Consider the following 21,014-nt stretch of genomic DNA (forward strand, 5'->3'; position numbering starts at 1 on the left):
CCAGATTTTTGCCTCATGTACTTTAGGGAACACTGATTAGGTGCACAGATATTTATGAATGTTACCCCTTCCTGGTGGATTGTCCCATTTTAAAAGTATATTATGACCTTTGCATCTACCATCACATTTTTCCCATTTAAAATCTGTTTTCTTTTTAAAGTAATGTTTATTTCAAATTTAAAAAAATAACAGAAAAGGCAGCTTAACATGTTATGGAAACATTACTCTAAAAAATAAAAATTCTGTCCAGGCAAATTTATCTCATCTAGTCTTTTTTTTTTTTTAAGATTTATTTATTTATTTAATTTCCCCCCCTCCCCTGGTTGTCTGTTCTTGGTGTCTATTTGCTGCGTCTTGTTTCTTTGTCCGCTTCTGTTGTCGGCGGCGGCACGGGAAGTGTGGGCGGCACCATTCCTGGGCAGGCTGCTCTTTCTTTTCACGCTGGGCGGCTCTCCTTACGGGGCGCACTCCTTGCGCGTGGGGCTCCCCACACCCCACGCGGGGGACACCCTTGCGTAGCAAGGCACTCCTTGCGCGCATCAGCGCTGCGCATGGTCAGCTCCACACAGATCAAGGAGGCCCGGGGCTTGAACCGCGGACCTCCCATGTGGTAGACGGACGCCCTACCCACTGGGCCAAAGTCCGTTTCCCTCATCTAGTCAAAGTCCGTTTCCCTCATCTAGTCTTGATGAGTATAGGTACCCCTGCTCTCCTTTGGTTACTGAAAACTATCACTTTCAGTTTGTATCCTTGATCTAAGGTGAATCTCCTGCAGATGGCGTATGGATGGGTCATGATTTCTTACCCGTTCTGTCAGCCTATGTCTTTGGGGAGTTTAATCCATTAACATTAAATGTTATTACTGTAAAGGCATTACTTACTTCAACAACTTTATCTTTGGGCTTTCATATGTCATATCTTATTTTTTTTTACAATTTCATATAGTCTTTACTTCTACACTCTCCTCCAAGCCACTCTTTCTTGTCTTGTCTTTTCTGGCTGCAGAAGTCCCTTTAATGCTTCTTGTAAAGCTGGGTTTTGGTTTACAAATCTCTTAAGTTCTGTTTATCTGTGAATATTATAAACTCACCATCATATCTGTAGGATAGTTTTGCTAGATAAAGAATTCTGGCTGGCCGTTTTTCTCTTTCAGTACATTGATTATGTCGTACCTTTGCCTTCTCACCTCCATGATTTCTGAAGAGGAATCCACATGAAGTCTTATTGGATATCCCTTGTATGTGAGGTTTTGTTTATAACCTTGCTGCTTTTGGAATTTTCTTTTTATCTTTGGCATTTGTCATTCTGAATATTATGTGTTTTGGTGTAGGCCTATTTGGATTTATTCAAATGGAGTACACTGGGCTTCTTGGACACATATATTCATGTCTTTGATGAGAGTTGGGAAATTCTCATCCATTAATTCCTCAAATACTCTTGCTGCTCCTCTTCCCTTCTCTTCTCTTTCCAAAATTCCCATAAAACCTATGTTGTGCACTTCATGTTTTTTAACTCCTTGAGCCCCCACTCAATTTTTTCAAGTATTTTCTCTCTGTTTTTCTCTCTTTTCAATTTATGCTTCTGTCTACATAATCGACATAGTTAATTATTTTTTCCATGATTTCAAATCTTCTGGTTTATGCCTCTGCTGTACATTTGGTCTCACTTATTGTGTCTTTCATTCCCATAAGCTCTGCTATTTTTCTATCCAAGGTTTCAAATTTTTCTTTGTGCTCATCCAATGTCTTCATAATGTCTTTTATTTCTTTAGCCATGCTGCCCTTCAACTCCATCATTTGTTTTAGAATATTTGTAAGAACCTCATTGATGAGTTGTTTCAAGTCCTGTGTATTGTCTGGAGCTTTGATTTCTTTCTTTGCCTGAGTCATATCTTCTTATTTCTTAGTATGGCTTGTAAGTTTTTGCTGATGTCTAGGCATCTGCTTATGATGCTGAGTTTACTCTGATGTGCAGTTTCTCTCTCTTACCAAGGGATTTACTTGTAAGTAGCTGTGTGCTACCACTGTTCTTTGATTCTTGGTTCAATGTCTTCTAGATACTTAGGACTGCCCCTGCTTAACTGCTCAACCCATGGCTAAGGACCCAGTAATGGTGTGTAGGCCATTTCCCAAGGGCCTTGTAGAGGATGGCAGTAAAGGCATTTGATTGCCTCTTTTATTTCTTTTATTATAACTTTCCCCTCCTTTTCATGCATTTTTCTGTTCTGTCATGAGATGTCGTGCATTGGCAGACCTCTTAGCTTAGACTCCAGATGTTAGGGGGTAATGCATTCACTGAATCCTACCTGAGCTGGACTTGCAGAAGCATTGTCCTCAGAACAGGCCAAGACTTTCAACAAAGTTTCCCAGAATTGTTCTCCTCTCTTGGCTGGCTTCACCCCCCCCCCCCCATCCCTCTGCCTCCTCAGCAACCAGCCCAGGGCAGTAGAGTGGGTGTTTAAAAAGGCAAATTATCTTTAGCTCCCTGCCAGCTTTAGAGACAATTTCATGACACCACCTGGTTTAGAAGTGTGTGACCCCTGAGAAAAAGTAGACCAAGTTCATTGGCCAAATCTGAATTTGCTGTAGACTGTGTCCCTCCATCTCCTTTTACTGGGGAAGAGGAGCCCTACAACCTCCTTAGTCTGAAGTCATGGCAGCCCACATCCACTGCAGTCTGCAGACAGCTGTTTGCTTCAAGGGGAGGGATGGATTTTTCCATCCAGCCAAGACTTCTTTCCTTCTCCCCTCTCTCTTCTCTCTCACCTTACTCCTGGTGTCCTGAGCCCCAAAGAAATACTCTAGAGATTCTCTCCTCTCCTCCAGCTATTTTTCTGGGAGAGAGGTCATCCCTCTCCCTCTTTAATCCTCCATCTTTACCTGGGTGTTTTAAGCACTCTCAATATTAACACATCAAAACTAAAATCACAAGCTCTCTAAGTTTCTATTTGCTCTTCACTGTTCCTGATATCAGAATAGGGAACACATTCTGTCACCTGTGACAGCATGTTTACCCTTTTCCTCCCTCTCACTTGTTTTATGTAACCTTCCACAATATTGTAGATTTTACCTTTTAATTGTGTCACTAGCATATCCACTTCTTTCCAGTTTGTTTCAACCACCTGTCATGTAGAAAACTAGACATGGATAACCAATTAAGTAATTAATCAAGCATATCCTTTATCCTTTCATACATTACTAGGTGCATGTAATTCTAATACATCATGGGACTTTGCATTATTTCCTTCTTTAAAAAATGGGTTCATTTATTATAGAAGCACTGATGGCACATATGTGAACAAATAGCAACCATGCCTTAATAGAGAGGTACATGCTGTAGCAGTTTGATATTATTTATGAATTTAAAAAAAGATGTTTGATTATGTTTGTAAACTGGTCTATTCCTCTGGGCATGACACCTTTTGATTATTTTGGATTCACCTGAGATGACTTTTGATAAAATTATTTTAAGATTTTGGCTTTGATTAGACAATGTCATAAAGGTGACTCGGTTTGAATCCACACCCACTTTGTTGGCTACATAAATGGACATTCAATCAAGGGGATACACTGAAACAGATATGTGAGAAAAGAGGAAGGGAACACCATAGACACAAAAGAGGATCCTGAAACCCCAGGATGAGAGATGAGCCATTTGCCTGATAGTTTATAGCTGACCTTGTGAAGAGAACAGAGTAGCTGAGCCCAGAAAGAAATCAGTCCTGGGAAGAGAGAAGAGTGCTTCAGCCTACAGTTGAGATTGGGAGAAGCTGGGGCCACAGGACCTTAAGAGGAAAGAGGAAGGCTGAACTCTTGCAGAGGTGGCCCACTATCTTGCTTCAACATTTGACAACAGAGTTTAGTGAGGAAGTAACCTTGAATTTGATTCTTTAGGGTCTTGGAACTGTAAGCTTGTATCCCAAATAAATACCATTTATAAAAGCCAACAGATTTCTGGTCCTTTGTATCAGCACCCCTTTCACTGACTAATACAGAATTTGGTACCAGGAGAGTGGGTTCATGCTTTTGCAATTACCAAAATGCTGGATTGGTTTTAAAAATGGGTAAGGGGTATTTCTGGAGGAATTATGAGATGCTTGATGGAAAAGGCCTAGACTGCTTTGAAGCAACTGTTGGTAGGAATATGGATGCTAAAGAGACTTTTGATGGGCCTTAGAAGGAAATGATAGAACTATTACTGGAAACTGGAGGAAAGGTGATCTGTGTTTTAAAGTTGTAGAGATCTTAACAAGGTTGCTCCTGATGTTATATGGAAGGCAGAATTTGAAAATTACAAACATGGAAACTTAACCAAGGAGATTTCCAAACTAAATGTGAAAAATGCAGCCTGGCTTCTCCTTGCTTCTTATAGCAAAATGTTAGAAGAAAGAGATAAGCTGATAACTGAATTATTGGGCACAAATTGAACAGAAACTGATTCTGGAAATTCCAAGTCTCTGGAAATCAAGCCCTAAGATGATAGTGGCCCACTTGAGGAATTAAACTTGGAACTTGTAAGTCAGGATTGAAAATGCAGATATTCAGAAAAGACTTGTGGAAAGTTTTACTTTCTGATGGCTTTGACCCCTGCTTCCTGAATGCTAAAACAACAAGATTTTGAGAGACCTGTATGAACAAAACCACTGTCAGCCTGGACTAAAAGGGATATGGAGGGTGAGATAAAAGGGCAAACAGCTTTAAGAGGAAAACCATGGAAGCTGATGTCTGGAATTAAGATATCTCCTTGAGGCAAGAGAGGAACCCCACCCATGAGCACAGAAAGGGTGAGTTTATTACAGCATTTGAAGAGGGTGGATGTTCCTGTCCACTGCTCAGGGTAATTTTTGCTACACCAGGCTACAGAAAGGGTAGAGCACATTCCCCAAGGATTGGGGAAAGTGAGGTCAACACCACAGTGCTCTGAGAGGGGTGGACTGTTCCCCTAGGTTGGGGAAAATGTGGCCATCACCCCAATGTTCTTGGAGGGTCAGGTCTTGAGCTCAGTCATCTTGCAGATGCTTGATGAGGGTGGAACCAAGAAAATGCCCATTGGGGTGGCGGACTTGGCCCAGTGGTTAGGACATCTGTCTACTACATGGGAGCTCCATGATTCAAACCCCGGGCCTCCTTGACCCATGTAGAGCTGGCCCATGTGCAGTGCTGATGCATGCAAGGAGTCCCATGCCATGCAGGGGTGTTCCCCATGTAGGGGAGCCCCATGTGCAAGGAGTGTGCCCTGTAAGGAGAGCTGCCCAGCATGAAAGAAAGTGCAGCCTGCTCAGGAATGGTGCCGCACACACCAAAAACTTACACAACAAGATGACACAACAAAAAGAAACACAGATTCCCATGCCGCTGACAACAACAGAAGAGGACAAAGATGCAGCAAATGGACACAGAGAACAGACAACTGGGGTGGGGGGGGAAAGGGGAGAGAAACAAATGAATAAATAAATCTTAAAAAAAAAAAGAAAATGCCCATTGGGCAAGCCTATGGAAAGACTGGGCCCACATGTGGCTCTGAGGTTGAGAAAAAATAATCATTTTAAGAATGACTGTCAGACTTTGAAATCTAATGAAGTGTGCCCCTCAGGTTTTTGGAACTGTAGGGGACCAGTGACTCATGTATCCCTCCCAAATTCTCCTTATGGTAATGCAAATGTTTATTCTTTGTGTCTTTGTATACTGGAAGCAGATAAATGGTTTTATTGGTTTCACAGATCTACAGCCAGAGGGGACTTTTCCTCAAGACAAACTATATTTAATCTGTAACTGCAATGTGACTTCATGTTTTTTTAAAGATTTATTGATTGATTGATTTTTAATTTCTCTCCCCTTCCCCCCCCCCAGTTGTCTGTTCTGTGTGTCCATTCGCTGTGTGTTCTTCTATGTCCACTTGTATTCTTGTCAGTGGCACCAGGAATCTGTGTCTCTTTTTGTTGTGTCATCTTGCTGCATCAGCTCTCCATATGTGCAGCACCACTTCTGGACAGGCTGTACTTTTTCATGCTGGGTGGCTCTTGTTATGGGGCGCACTCCTTGCATGTGGGGTTCCCCTACATGGGTGACACCCCTGCATAGCATGGCACTCCTTGTGTGCATCAGCACTGTGCAAGGGCCAGCTCACCACATGAGTCAGGAGGTCCTGGGTTTGAACCCTGGACCTCCCTTGTGGTAGGCGGGTGCTCTGTCTGTTGAGCCAAATCTGCTTCTCCAATGTGACTTTGCACTTAGAATTACTAATTGAAAGGATTTAAGGTTTTTTGAATATTGTAATGTCTTTTTGGAATTCAGAAGGTGGAGTGTAGCAGTTTGATATTATTTATGAATTTTTAAAAAGATGTTTGTGTTTATAAACTGGGCTGTTCCTCTAGGCATGATATCCTTTGATTGTATTAGACTCACCTGAGATAGCTTTGATTAAATTATGTTAAGATTATGGCTTTGATTTGACTATGTTTTAGAGTGACTCAGTTTGAGACCTTGCCCCCTTTGTGGGCTATGTAAACAGACATTCAATCAAGGAGACTCACTGAAGCAGATATGTGAGAAAAGAGGAAAGGAACTACATAGACACGAAAGAAGATCCTGCAACCCCGGAAAGAGAGATGAATCATTTGCCTGATGGTAACAGCTGACCTTGTGAAGAGACCAGAGCAGCCAAGTCCTTAAAGAAACAAACCCTGAGAAGAGAGATGAGTCCTCCAGCCTCCAGCTGAGATCAAAAGAAGCTGGGGCAACAGAGCCTTAAAAGGAAAGAGGAAGACTGAACTCACAGATGTCACCTACCATCTTGCATCAACATCTGGCAGCAGAATTTAGTGAGGATGTAACCTTGAGTAGGACTCTTCAGGGCCTTGTAACAGATTTTTTTTTTTTTTTTTTTTTTTTCTAGCAAGCACAGACTTTCCTGTTAAGGATACTTTTATTTATTTATTTATTTTTGACCCAGATTATCTTTTTTTTTTTTTTTTTTTAATTTTTTTATTTTTTATTGACTTTGTAATATTACATTAAAAATATATATGTGAGGTCCCATTCAACCCCACCCCCCCACCCCCCCTCTCCCCCCCCCAATAACACTCGTTCCCATCCTCATGACACATCCATTGGATTTGGTAAGTACATCTTTGGGCACCTCTGCACCTCATATACATTGGTTCACATCATGGCCCATACTCTCCTCTATTCCATCATGTAGGCCCTGTGAGGATTTACAATGTCCGGTGATTACCTCTGAAGCACCATCCAGGGCAGCTCCATGTCCCGAAGACGCCTCCACCTCTCATCTCTTCCTGCCTTTCCCCATACCCTTTGTCCATTATGTCCACTTTTCCCAATCCAATGCCACCTCTTCTATGTGGACACTGGATTGGTTGTGTCCATTGCACCTTTATGTCAAGAGGAGGCTCAGATTCCACCTGGATGCTGGATGCAATCCTCCCATTTTCAGTTGTAATCACTCTAGGCTCCATGGTGTGGTGGTTGTCCTTCTTCACCTCCATCTTAGCTGAGTGTGGTAAGTCCAATAAATCAGATTGTAGGTGCTGGAGTCTGTTGAGGCTCAGGATCTGGCTATCACATTGTCAGTCCAGAGATTCAAATCCCCTAAATATATCTTAAACCCCAACAAGTAACAGATTTTATGCCAAATAAATACCCTTTATAAAAGCCAACAGAGTTCTGATATTTTGCATCAGCAACTTTTTGATTGACTAATACTGCTAATGCTCCAGCTACATTCATTGTTAGATTTTCACAATATTATATCTATTATGAAAAAAAATAGAAGTCAAATATAAGGGAAAATTCTTTCATTTCAACAAATTGTTAGGTATCTTCCTCAGTCTAACAAAAGGCTGTTAAGTTTTAAAAAATTATTTGGATTTTTGGCACCAAATTGATATTGTTGTAAAATAACACTATCTAAACAGTGAAGCCTCATCTTGAAGAAGAAGAAAAGAATTATGTTACTATTTGCTAATGACATATATTAATATATGTATAAGAAAGTAAAAAACATACAGGTGAGTTTTAAAGAGGTTACCAGCTTGTATAGGAGCCAAATAATCTTCAGGTAGTATGATCCATTTTAAGGCCAAGAGTAAATTTTCCTTAAAAGTTACTAGAAGAGTCAGCAGATAGGTTTGCACAATAAAGCAGGGCATGGTTAGAAAGGAAATGTTCTCCTTTGTACTGAGGAAGTAAGTCTCAGAATTCTGAGGAAACTGAGAAATGGAGAAGCAAAAAAGATTTTTTCCCCTTACAATGTAGATTTTGGAAATTGTTTCTACGTATGAATGATAATTAGGGACCCATATGAGAATGAAGATTCTCCTATTTCAAATAACTCAATTTTTACAACTGAGGTGCTTTAATATGAGGAACAGGAATAGAATTACTCATTTAAAGTCTGCTTAGAAATGTAAAATGGACATTTTAAAGTAGTGAGAACAACACACAGTATAAGAATACCTGATATTTGTTGTTCACTTAAAATTCAGTCAGTAGCTAACTTGCTACTCTGTGCCAGTTACTTGAGGGATTTATGCATGGGGCTATTTCTCTGTAGACCACTCAATCATACTCTTTTTCTACTGCCTCACACAGGCATTATTTGCAAGTGATTACAAACATGCCAGGTTAAGTTGCTGACATCTTACTGAAATACAGCAGATTTCTCTTATTTTTTTTTTCCATGACCATTTCCCAGGATCCTCTATTATGGACATTTTAATGAGCTACATATTTCCCATAGAGCTACATATTTCCCTGTCTGGGGAATGATGATGTCACATCAACAAACACTTTTTTCTTTCATTCTTTTCTTCCCTGCATAAGCCCCAACCCTATCCAGGAGGTAAGTCATGGGGTTTTCCACTTTCAAGTTTTGTCTTATGAGTGAAGAAATTGGGTTTAGTATCTCCACACACATTCCCAGCAAGCTTTAACATCTAATTTGAAAGTCACTTGATTCTTTCCATTATTTGGAATAGGCATATCTGTGTTACACCCTTGGCTGCATGTACCAAGAGCAATATCTCCTGGAGCTGTTGCAGAGAGATTCAGTCTCCAGAGGGAGAGAGCTTCCAGCCAAGTGTGAACATTATGACACTTCATCCTCATAACTTCACCTGTGCACCAACCTCACACAAGATGATTTTAACATACTCTCACACTCTTCCAGAGAAGTGAGAAAGATAAACTGTCACCTTTCTAGATGTACTGACATCCAAATTGTGCTGGAAATTAATAGCAGGTCTCTGTAACAACCAGACTGCTTCTCTTTCTCAGAATTTTATATTTGTTGCCTAATTTGGCCTTTCTCCAATAATTCCTGAGACAATGGGGTGCTGGCTTAGGAATGCTGATTTATGTCCTCTTAGAACACAGGCAGCTGGACATACCATGAACACAGAAGTGACTCCTGAGGTCAGATGCATTTTACAGCATGGATGTAAGTGTACAGAAAAGTTTGACAAGTGGCACAACCATGATGGTGAGGTTGCTTTATTGTACATGAAACTACTATGAAGTTAAAGCTGCTAAAGAGAATCCAGATGGTAGATTTCAAATTATCCTTTCATGTTGTTTCAGAGTATTTCAGGATGGTTTCTCTTATAAAGTAGAAATACAGGGTTTGTTTGTTTTGTTTTGTTTTATGTCCAACATCACCTCTGTGAAACGTCATCAAAGTAGGGTTTAAATTGATCATACCTGAGATTTTATATTGTTCATGAAGGAAAAAAATCCTCTGACCCTAAGCTTTCTTCATGTAATGTACATTCATAAATGACATTGTCAACATCTAGAGACAGTATTGTTACTATAGAGAGGAGAAAAACCAGGATATATATTATCTGCTCAATCAATAGATCTTACCTATGGACTATAAAAATTCCCAGGAATTGAGCTCCTAAAGGAGGTTAAGAAATAGCAAACATCTCAACATACCATATCCTCTGCCCTTTATGTAATTGCAGCCTCCATCTCCTGAGCAGCTCAGGGGTACAATCACTGCTATAGACAATTAAATGATTACCATTTTTCTTCTACATTATTATACTGTTTTGTTCTCAAGCTTTAGTACCTAATCTCCTGGTCCTATTGAGAAGATATTTGGGCCCAATTTTAAAAATTGTTTTCAGTGCAACTTATTTTTAATTTTTAAAGAAGCTTTAGATTGCATAAAATGCTATATTGAAAATATAGGGGACTCCCATATTCCTCAATCCCTCTCCCCTCCACATTTTTCCCCATTAGCAACATCTTTTTCTTTAAAAAGATTTATTTCTCTCCCCTTCCCCCCCCGCCCCAGTAGTCTGCTCTGTGTCTATTCGCTGCGTGTTCTTCTTTGTCTGCTTCCGTTGTTGTCAGCAGCACAGAAATCTGCATTTCTTTTTGTTGCATCATCTTGTTGTGTCAGCTCTCCGTGTGTGCTGCACCATTCTTGGGCAGGCTGCACTTTCTTTCGCACTGGGCGGCTCTCCGTACCAGGCTCACTCCTTGTGCGTGGGGCTCCCCTAGGCAGGGGACATCCCTGCATGGCATGGCACTCCTTGCGCCCATCAGCACTGAGTGTGGGCCAGCTCCACACGGGTCAAGGAGGCCTGGGATTTGAACCGTGGACCTCTCATGTGGTAGATGGATGCCCTAACCACTGGGCCAAGTCCGCTTCCCCAACATCTTTCTTTAGTGTGGTATATTTGTTACAATTTATGAATGCATATTGAAACATTGCTACTAACCATGCTCTATAGTTCACATTATGGTTTATACGTTGTACCACAAAATTTTATAGGTGTTGGCAAAATTTATAATGCCCGATATCTGTCATTGCAATATCATGCAAAACAATTCCATGACAAGTGACAAGATGTGTGGGCTACTGGCCTAGAGTTATCCCTGGATTAAAAAAAAAGCCAAAACTTTAAATTTAGGTTCTTTTGTTGGTTTTTTGGAAAGTGAAAAAGAGCCTTCCAGACTAGACTAGATGGATGAATGATTTTTAGCAACATTTATATATTCAAAAAGTATTTTAAGGAGAATAATAACTTATGTGTTCAGCTCTATGGCAGTACTTGCAGCCCATGAGCTGCAACCACATGGTGAAAAAAGTGATATATTATTTTCAAAGTGAAAAATAATCAATGCTTCAGGATAAGCCACAATACAGGGTTTACATAATTTGCTGATTCATGTGAGATTTCTGATGGAGACAACCAAGAGAAATAAACTGGGGAAGTGGGGCTACAGACAGTCTTCCACAAATTAGCAGAGTGTGACTAATTCCACAAGAGAGAAGAGCACCGGGTGGGCATGTGGAGTTAGGAGTGAGGTCCAGCACAAGGGAAGATGCAGCTTTTATCCATGTTAATGATACACGCTGACAGGATGACTGTTAGACATGAAATGAGCTAGAAGTTTGCAAATACTTAGAGGCAGATATTTGAGGACAGAGTACATGTAGTGCTCAATTTATTCTGAGCAGCTTATTCTGAGTGTTGAATGAATTAGTGTTCCTAAACAGTGATGTGTGACTATCAGGACACAACAGTATTGCAAGAATTTAGAAAACCTTAGCCCATGGGATGCTCCCTGTGGATTGGTTCTAGGAAAAGATCCAAAAAGTGTGCACCTTAGGAAATCTTTTTTGTTGCCTAGTCCAAAAGTTTGTGTTATACCATGGTTTAGGGCCCATGCCCTAAATTGCCTGGGAGTCATGGAAAGGATAGCCGCACTGAAAGAAGAAAGAGAAATACTTACCAGGCCTTTGGGAAGACCTGGGTGGGTAGGATATGTTGTCCTTTTGAAGTGGCTTCTTAACTATTATTGGTGGAAGAGGCAATTATTAATGTGATTTACTGGGTCTCAATTAGACAACCTAGTTCTTTCTAAGATGCATTTTTATAATTAGGGAAATCAGTCAATCTAAAAAACCTTCTAGGGTAATTTAAAGTTTTAATGATGATGTTTGGTACAGATATTTCATAGCATTTTACTAAAAATGAAAATTGATTACAATATAATGTTTTGATTTCTTGTCTTACGTGGTAATATCTTGGATTCTTTATTTTGTTGTGTATCTTTAATTCATGAATTTTTCATCATATTTGCAATAGTTTTTATTTTTAACTAAAATTAAAATTGATTTTTAATTATTTTACTTCTCATAAGATTTATTTTGTAGTATTTTTCTAACTTCTTTAACTTATTTCCTTTATGTTGTTTACTGAGAAGTTTAGAATATTCTTATATTTTGATATTCAAATTTCTTATGTATGATATATTCTAATACTTTCTAATTGAAATTTTGGCACCTAACTTTTGTTACTGATTTCATTTTTACCAGTGATGAATTAGAAAATATAAAGATAAAAAATTCTTCTATACATGTAATCAATGTTTTCAAAAAAACTTGGTCAATGACACAAACTTCATATCACCTGCATTCTTGCTTTATATCATTTGTTATATTTTATGCATGAAAACTTATCAGTGGTGTCTTTAGTGTGAATTATGTAATATATGGTTATAAACTAACTGAAAAACTACTGCTTTACCAGAAGATGCCACCATGTGCCTTGCCATGTGACAGAGGATTCCAAGATCACCCAGCAGCCATTTTTCAGGAAGAAAGCATCCCCCGATGATGACTTCATTTGGACATTTTTCTCAGTCTCACAACTGTAAGCATATGAGTTAATAAATTGCCATCATGAAAGCCAAAAAAATAACTGCTTTAGCTTTGAAATTAGCTTTCATGGTATTACAAAGTGACCTTCTGATGTCAAGAACAATTACTAACTGAAATTTAGGATATTTATAATTTTGCTGCTTGACTTTTTAATGTTATCTTCTTAATATATTTTTATTTTTTCTTTCTATTGCTGTCTCTGCAAGTTACTCAAGCTCATCCTTATTTAATCTCTATTGTTGCCTTTCCAAAAATGTTTCCATCTCCCTAACAATTTTTAGTTCCTTAATTTATTTAAATATCTCAGCCAATTTTACCTTTTAAATCTGGTTTTGTTTCAAATCTCGTTTCAATAAATCCAGTTTTTTTTTTGTATTTTTCAGAGTTTGTAGGAAAATTTCACCTTTTCAATATTTATACTGTTTCTTGGAGCAATTGTCCTTCAAATGCACATTCTTCATCCACCTTTTGTCTCTTATGAGCCTTCCTACCTTTTGTTATTTTTGTCTGTTTTACCTTGTTTTAATAGAATAGATTTTGTAGTGTATGAAACTGAGGTATTGTTTTTTTAAAAATATTTTTTATATATCCTTAATCTTTGGGAGAAGACAGCAATTCAGGATTGCTCTTTCCCCAAATATATTGGGAGAGTGTGTTTTGCTTTTTTCTTCAAAGGTTTTCTGGGTGTGATTTTACCTGGATTTTTAAAACTTGAATTGGAGAATAAATGTTGGTGATTTTTGGTTTATCTTATGTCTTGCAGTCACTTGGTGGGAAAGTATAGTGGATATCTGGAAGTTTCATTCTGACATAATTTTCCCAATCACTTTTCTCCAAAATAAATAACTTTTCTCTGGAATTATATCTAGCTCCCCCTAGCTCCTAGCCATGCCACTTATCAACAGAGCTAATTTTCCCAGCAAGGGAAAAATCTATATGGAAACACTCCTCTAATAGGATATTTGATGTTCCATGGCCTTCTACATTCTACAATTTATTTTTCCATGGTAAGTGATACATTGGATGGTGCTTAGCAAAGAGGGCTTTTCTCTCTGTATCCAAGTGTTTTTCATTAAATTTCAATGTATCAGGCACATGATGTATGGACCATGTGCATTAGACTTATGGGATTTCACAGTTTTAGGACTGTTCCTGTTTAGAGAGATATTTCTTTTTCATTTTATTTTCTTCTGTTATAGGTAATAGATTTAAATTAAGAAGTTATGGAAATATTGTTTTCACTCAGCCAATATCTATCACTCTTTAAAAACACAGTGTTTTTTAGAATTAATTTCAAACTTTTGTATGATCAGTCACATGATATTTGTAATGAGTAATGAAGATATATGATATATTAAGAAAAATCCTATAATTAAGCAAGTTCAAGTTAAATGGTATGTATGTGCAGATTTAATTACTTTCCTTGTATTCTGCCATGGAAAAATGCCTGGATAATCCTATTGTTTACTTTGAAGACTTTAATGATTCATTATGAATGGGAATATGTTCATCATGGAAATATATGTGCATGGAATATAAAGCCAGATACTTGGGAGCTCAGCAACAGGAAAGGAAATTAGATGCTGTCTGACTTGCAGTGACAAAGGGTGGACTAGTGATAGTTAATTTTGCATAAAATTTACCAGAAGGAAATCAATTTTTAAAGGAAATATTTATTTCTTGAATACAAACAAAATCTGTGTAGCTTCCTACTTGAAGGCAGTGGTGGAAAATAAGGTAATAAGATATTGCAGTATGTTTTTGTTTTTGGAATGAAAATATTGAGTTGAAGTTGATGGCAAGTTGCCACATTTATAAGTGTCCCTTAACCACATTACTACTATTAATAAGGGTAGAACCACATGTGCTTATGGCAATTACAATTCATGAGGGATTATAAATTTGAGGTTTATGCAGAAGGTGGGGATGAGATCACAGGTAGATGGATAAGGATTATAGGATTCAGATTATAAATTCAGGACATTTAACTATGTCATCTCACTAAATATTTAACAGGGTTGAGCAAATCATTTTATGTCCCATGGATCTATCACAGGAATTTCTCTATCAGTGTTGCTAGTTCTACTTAAGTTCTACCTAAGACATCACAATGGACCCTTGAAGAGTACGTGGTGGTATGCCTTTTCCTGATGAATCTATGAATAACTATGAGGTGCTGACAATTACTATCCTTGCATCTTTTCAGATATTCATAAGAACATGCCCCCCCAGAAATAATAGGATAAATATAGTGAGAAGTTAGCAAAGTTAACTTTCATTTAATACTAGGAGATCTGATCATGTCTCTTGGGATTGAAAAGAACTGGCTCTCCTTTCTTCATTTCTATATTGCTTAAGTGAATTTAGTTAATAAAATGGAGATATTATGGGGATCTACAAAGGTCAGAGGGAAGAAAATAAGATTTATCAAGAAAATGTCATATCCAGAACTGAAGTTATCACAGAGGATCTATTTAAACAAAGAGGGTCTCTAATATTATAGATACTTTGTTTTCCATGTTATTCAAAATAATTAAAATATTATTTTCAAAATAATTTAATTGAAGATATACTCATGAAATTCAAAAAATATATATTTTGAAATTTCATTCCAACATGAAGTAATTGGAATTGCTTTGGGGAAATGTTAAATATTAATTATCATCACCAGAATTTATATTCAGGAGAATTAGAAAGGTTTCTTTTTGCACCATATTTTAAGGCATCTCTTCATTCATTCACTTGATGATGATATCAGCTATCTACTAGTTGACTTGAGCTGTTTCAGACTCCCCTGGGAAAATCAAAGGAGTATAAAATGATGGATATAACTTGTGCAGACTGCCAAATGGATTTTTGAGAGAGTACCGTGGACATGGATGCTGTGAGATGACCAGCTATTGTGAAGAAACTGACCTACACCTTACTCAAATCACATACTTAAAAACAAAGGTTTTGGGAGTGTGTAATATTAAAGGGCTATTTTATTTTTCTGCAGAATTGAGGGAAGTCTCCTTAGTAACACTGGATTGGAAGAAAGGCCTGGTCTTTCTATAGTACCTCCATAATTAATAGCTTACTGAGTAGTGTCATTTCATAAATCAGATATGGTTTCTTCATTTGGAAGTAAAGATCCTTTTACTTGCTTGCTTCCTTTCCAGGAAGCACATTTTGCATTCATACTTTGAATGATGGTTAGAAGGCAAATGATTCTAGGAAAAGAAATTTAAATACTTAAAGATGTATAACAGATACCATTTCATTTCCTAAAAATCAGAAGGATCCTTGGTCTCTGAAAATAGAAACAGGCAAAAACCAAGAAAAACAAATAAAAAGCAGCAGTGGAAGGAATAAGAAACATAGATAGTGAGTAGAATCAAAATCAATTTTACATGCATTCAGAAAAATGCATCCAAACTTTACATTTCTCAGTAAACAGATGCATTTGAACAGGTCATATAAGTTCTCAGGCATTGTTTTATAGTTAATGATAATCACATCCAATTTATTTCAGCAATGTAACCTTAGAAACTTCCACAATTCTTCATGATGAGATATTTTTCCATAATAGAAAATTTCTTAAAAATTCAGTTTTCTAATTTTAGTTGGAATCATCTGAATTTCCTCCTTCCTGTAACTAGAAAGGTATGTTAAAATATGAAGGGTAAATTTGGTGGGATTGGAAAGAAACAATGGTCTAAAGTGTTTCCTATAGCAGATGATGTTGTTTATTAATATGCCCATTGTTCTCTATTTTGAAGAAAATTAGAAGACCACTAAGAAGTCAAATGGGTAGAATGAACACACTAGGAAAAATGGATTGGTGGAAGTTACTAGCTCTAAGGACACAAACTCATACCAATTTAACATAGGACACTTTTATGAGAGGTAACCTTGTCACTCACTTGACCTTGTATAATATGCCATCTTTTCAGCTATGCCTCAGCATTCTGGAAACTACCTCACAAATAGGGATGGTGAGGAGTACCAATGAGAGCAGCCTGACAGGTTTCATCCTGTTGGGGTTTTCTGATTATCCTCAGTTACAGAAGACTCTATTTATAATCATCTTGATCTTGTATTTACTAACAATTTTGGGTAATACAACCATCATACTGATATCTCGTCTGGAATCCAAACTTCACATGCCAATGTATTATTTCCTTTCTCATCTTTCCTTCCTGGACCTATGCTTCACCAGCAGTGTGATTCCCCAGCTCCTGGTAAACCTGAGGGATTCCATGAAAATGATTACCTATGGTGGCTGCACTGTTCAACTCTATGTTTCCCTTGCACTGGGTTCCACAGAGTGTGTTTTGCTCATGGTGATGTCCTACAATCGCTATGTTGCTGTCTGCCATCCCCTTCGTTACACTGTCCTTATGCATCCCCATCTCTGTATGATCCTGGCCTCTATGGCATGGCTCAGTGGGGTGGCCACCAGCCTGGTACAGTCTAGTCTCACTCTTCAGCTGCCCTTCTGTGGTCATCACCAAGTGGACCATTTCATCTGTGAGGTCCCTGTGCTCATCAAGCTGGCTTGCATGGATACCACTTTCAATGACATTGGGCTCTTTGTGGCTATTGTCCTCTTCCTTGTAGTGCCTGTCTCATTCATCCCGGTCTCTTATGGGTACATTGTCCAGGATATTTTGATGATCAAGTCAGCCTGTGGGAGACAGAAAGCTTTTGGTACCTGCTCTTCCCACCTTTTGGTGGTTATTATCTTCTATGGAACCATCATCATATATCTGCAGCCATCCAAGAGTAAATACAAAGATCAGGGAAAGTTTGTTTCCCTCTTCTACACTGTGGTGACCCCTATGCTGAACCCTCTCATCTATACTCTAAGGAAAAAGAGTTTAAAAGGGCTCTTAAGAAAATTCTAGGGAATATTCTGTATATAACATTTACATGAATCTCAAAGAATTCCTAAAAGTGATACTGTGATAAAAACCTTCCAGAAGGACCACACTTTGGTCGTTTTATTCCATTTTCTTTTAATTAGTTGCTTATTCAATTTTTAACATACAAAAATACTATGAATATATGCACCTAATCCTGACTTTGCTATGACCCAACCCAGCATACAGTTTAGTATTTACTCAATCTATGCTTCAGTGTCTTTTCTTCAAAATGTATTATTTAAGTAGCAAATGTGAGATTCCTTTTAAGTGCTAAACTCTACAAGATTAAAGTGAACATGGAAACATTCAAGGCATTCATAAGGCCATTTGTTCTGTCCATCGTTCATTTGTAACAATACAGTTGTCAGTCTTGCAGACTCCCCATAACTATAGAAGTGCAAGTAGCTTAATTATTTCCAAAGTAACAGAGCTGGATGTCTGAATCTTAAGCAAACTGTCACAAAGCAAAAGTTTTTTTATTTCACCTTATTGGAACCTGGAAGAGATGTGTAGAGGGGCAAAAAGACCATAAGAACTAAAGCCATACATTAAAAATGGTGAACAAAGCCCCTGGAGAGAGCCCAGTTCTCTAATTTTATAATTGAATTCATAAACCATTCCTAACTGCCTAACCATAAATTCTATTTCCTGAGATGAATCACAGCTCTAGAATATTTTGTGTCTTGAAGACACAGGTAATTAATAGCAGTTATTAGTGTTATTTTAACCTACATTATATATATAAAACATTTTTTTCTTCATTTTGAATTTTATTTTCTGGACAAAATCTGAACCAAAGATCTTTCACTATTTACTATTAAACACTGATAATCATTTCTACAGACTTCACTCTAAGAATTCTTTTTATGTATGTTCCTTTTCTGAAAATGAAAATTGATTTTGGGAAATTTTGTGTGAATATGTGAGTCTACATTCTGCTTTCTTGCATGATGGCAATAACTGAGTTGTATAGACAATTGTAGGCAACAATGGTGGGTTCAAACATACATCAAAATAAAGAAACATTTTAGTGAGGTGAAAAAGAACATTCTCATCTCACTAGAGTCGGAAGGTCTTGTAAGTCCAAGTGTGTTAATCATTTCATTGAAAGTAAGCAAGTCAAGGAATGACTGACCCATCACTTATGACTTCTAAGAAGCTGAGAAATGCATTGTCCCAGAGAGACCAGAAGGATGTGAAAGTTTAAGTCAACTAAAGAAGAGTTTTTAAGAATCATATCTGTAGAGAGATGAGCATGTTTTTATAACTGAAATAAACTTAAAATTATGAAAATATTAAAGGAACAAAATAAAATGTAAGATGGACCGAAGATTTATAGTTGAGATGAGATGATAGAAAAATGTCTGGCTTGATCAAGGAATAAAGGGTCCTGTATGCCAGATAAGGAATTGGAACAGTACAAAATAGGAAGCAAAAATCTTGTAGTTAAGTAGATTTGTATTGTATAAGTATGACCTAGGCTAGTGTTTTTATTTATCAAAACTTCCCTTCCTGTCACTGGGCAGGGTACAGCAGCTGAGTAACTTCCCTTCCCTGGGATCACCAGATTACCCACATCTGGTATCAGGCCAAAACTTTGAGGATTAATTTGCCATGAGAGTTGCTGATAACTGATTTCCCAACTTCTCTTGGATGCATGTTGTGAAGAAAGCAGAGGTAATAATTTGAGAATAGTCCATGAATTATAATAATACATGTTTATTAAAAATTTCAAATACCAAATTCTTTGAAGGAATTTAAAAAAATGTTCTATGATTATTTTTATTCACAACCAATAGTACCACATGCCACTCTGTTGTATCTTGTATGAGGCAACATCAAAATAAAAATCAGGCTATGTCTTTAGAGTTGAGAAAGTTCAAGAAAGTCTTAACCAATATAGGGTCATGTAAGGACCTGGATATTGAAAGAGGTATAGAATTTAGACTTTTAAAAAACTACATTATTTCAACAAGTAATCAACTAATGTTGATGTAATGAAAGAACACTGGACAGAGAAGAGATGTTTTGGTTTTAGTCCTAATACTTCTAACAAACACAAATCCCTACACTTATTTTTTTAACTCATTTTAACCATTATTTAATGAGGCAACTGTATTAGAACGTAAGATATCTTCATTCAGCTTAAAATTTGCAGCCAGCATTGGAGATTGAAAAGTTAGTAAGGAGCATATTTGAGAAATATTTAAGTGTTATTTGTAATTTTGGGAACTTGATATGAAGGATAAAAAAGATCAACTTAATGATGGTCACATCAATGATGGGCCTAAGTTTCTACCTTGCATGAACTGGGCTGATGATGATGCCATTTACTTTTAGAAGACACGTACTATTGAAAGCAAGGGCTTAGATTTGAACAAATATCATTTGGGGTGCAAGGAGAGATGTTCATCTGAAAGTTGAATATGAGGATCTGGTCCTCACTAGAGGAACGTACTCATAATTAATGTAGTGATTAGCAGATGGGTTCATTTAGGGAAGATTAAATCATGATAAGAGTTGAGGATGCTGGCTTGATGTTTGAGTAATCCAACATTTAAAGGTTTGGGGGAGGTTACAAAAGAGACAGTAAATCTAAACTTACCTCCAGATGATTTTACTATGAAATTTCTTTGCACTAATAAATAAAGATGTTGCTAGTTATGGGGAGTTATATGATGCAGGTAATCCAAGTTACAGGTGGAAGGATTAACTTGACAATGTGATAGCCAGGTCCTGAGCCTCAACAGACTCCAGCACCTACAATCTGATTTATTGGACTTACCACACTCAGCTAAGATGGAGTTGAAGAAGGACAACCACCACACCATGGAGCCTAGAATGATTACAACTGAAAATGGGAGGATTGCATCCAGCATCCATGTGGAATCTGAGCCTCCTCTTGACATAGAGGTGCAATGGACACAACCAATCCAATGCCCACATAGAAGAGGTGGCATTGGATTGGGAAAAGTGGACATGGTGGACGATGGGTATGGGGAAAGGCAGGAAGAGATGAGAGGTGGAGGCGTCTTTGGGACATGGAGCTGCCCTGGATGATGCTTCAGAGGTAATCACCGGACATTGTAAATCCTCACAGGGCCCACTGGATGGAATGGAGGAGAGTATAGGCCATGATGTGGACCATTGTCTATGAGGTGCAGAGGTGCCCAAAGATGTACTTACCAAATCCAATGGATGTGTCATGATGATGGGAACGAGTGTTGTTGGGGGGGGAGGGGGGGTGGGGGGGTGGGGTTGAATGGGACCTCACATATATATTTTTAATGTAATATTATTACAAAGTCAATAAAAAATAAAATAAAATAAAATAAAATAAAATATTAAAAAAAAATAAAGTGGATGACAGAGATGTTCTTTCTTGTAACTGAAGAGAAGGAGCAAGGAAGC

The 21,014-nt window shown here is 37.8% G+C and overlaps 1 protein-coding gene and 1 long non-coding RNA gene across 3 annotated transcripts in view; both read left to right on the plus strand.

Annotated features, from left to right (window-relative positions):
• The window catches only part of LOC131277540 (uncharacterized), a 202,586-nt gene that overhangs the window by 88,824 nt on the left and 92,748 nt on the right, over positions 1–21,014 (plus strand). For both annotated transcript variants that reach the window (XR_011648195.1, XR_009184697.2), the window contains one exon: positions 12,566–12,688. This is a non-coding gene — a long non-coding RNA (uncharacterized lncRNA). The remainder of the gene's footprint in view (positions 1–12,565; positions 12,689–21,014) is intronic.
• On the plus strand, positions 16,617–17,837 carry LOC101441494 (olfactory receptor 2G2-like). Its single transcript, XM_004482355.5, has one exon. It carries the CDS (start codon positions 16,617–16,619, stop codon positions 17,583–17,585), a length of 969 nt encoding a protein of 322 aa, XP_004482412.5. The 3' UTR covers positions 17,586–17,837.

This window comes from Dasypus novemcinctus, unplaced genomic scaffold, assembly GCF_030445035.2.
Source record: "Dasypus novemcinctus isolate mDasNov1 unplaced genomic scaffold, mDasNov1.1.hap2 scaffold_134, whole genome shotgun sequence".
In the NCBI taxonomy this organism is placed as follows: Eukaryota; Metazoa; Chordata; class Mammalia; order Cingulata; family Dasypodidae; genus Dasypus; species Dasypus novemcinctus.

What these genes read in the sequence shown, in the direction of transcription:
- LOC101441494 (XM_004482355.5), top strand. Translation starts at nt 16,617, where the DNA reads ATGCCATCTTTTCAGCTATGCCTCAGCATTCTGGAAACTACCTCACAA.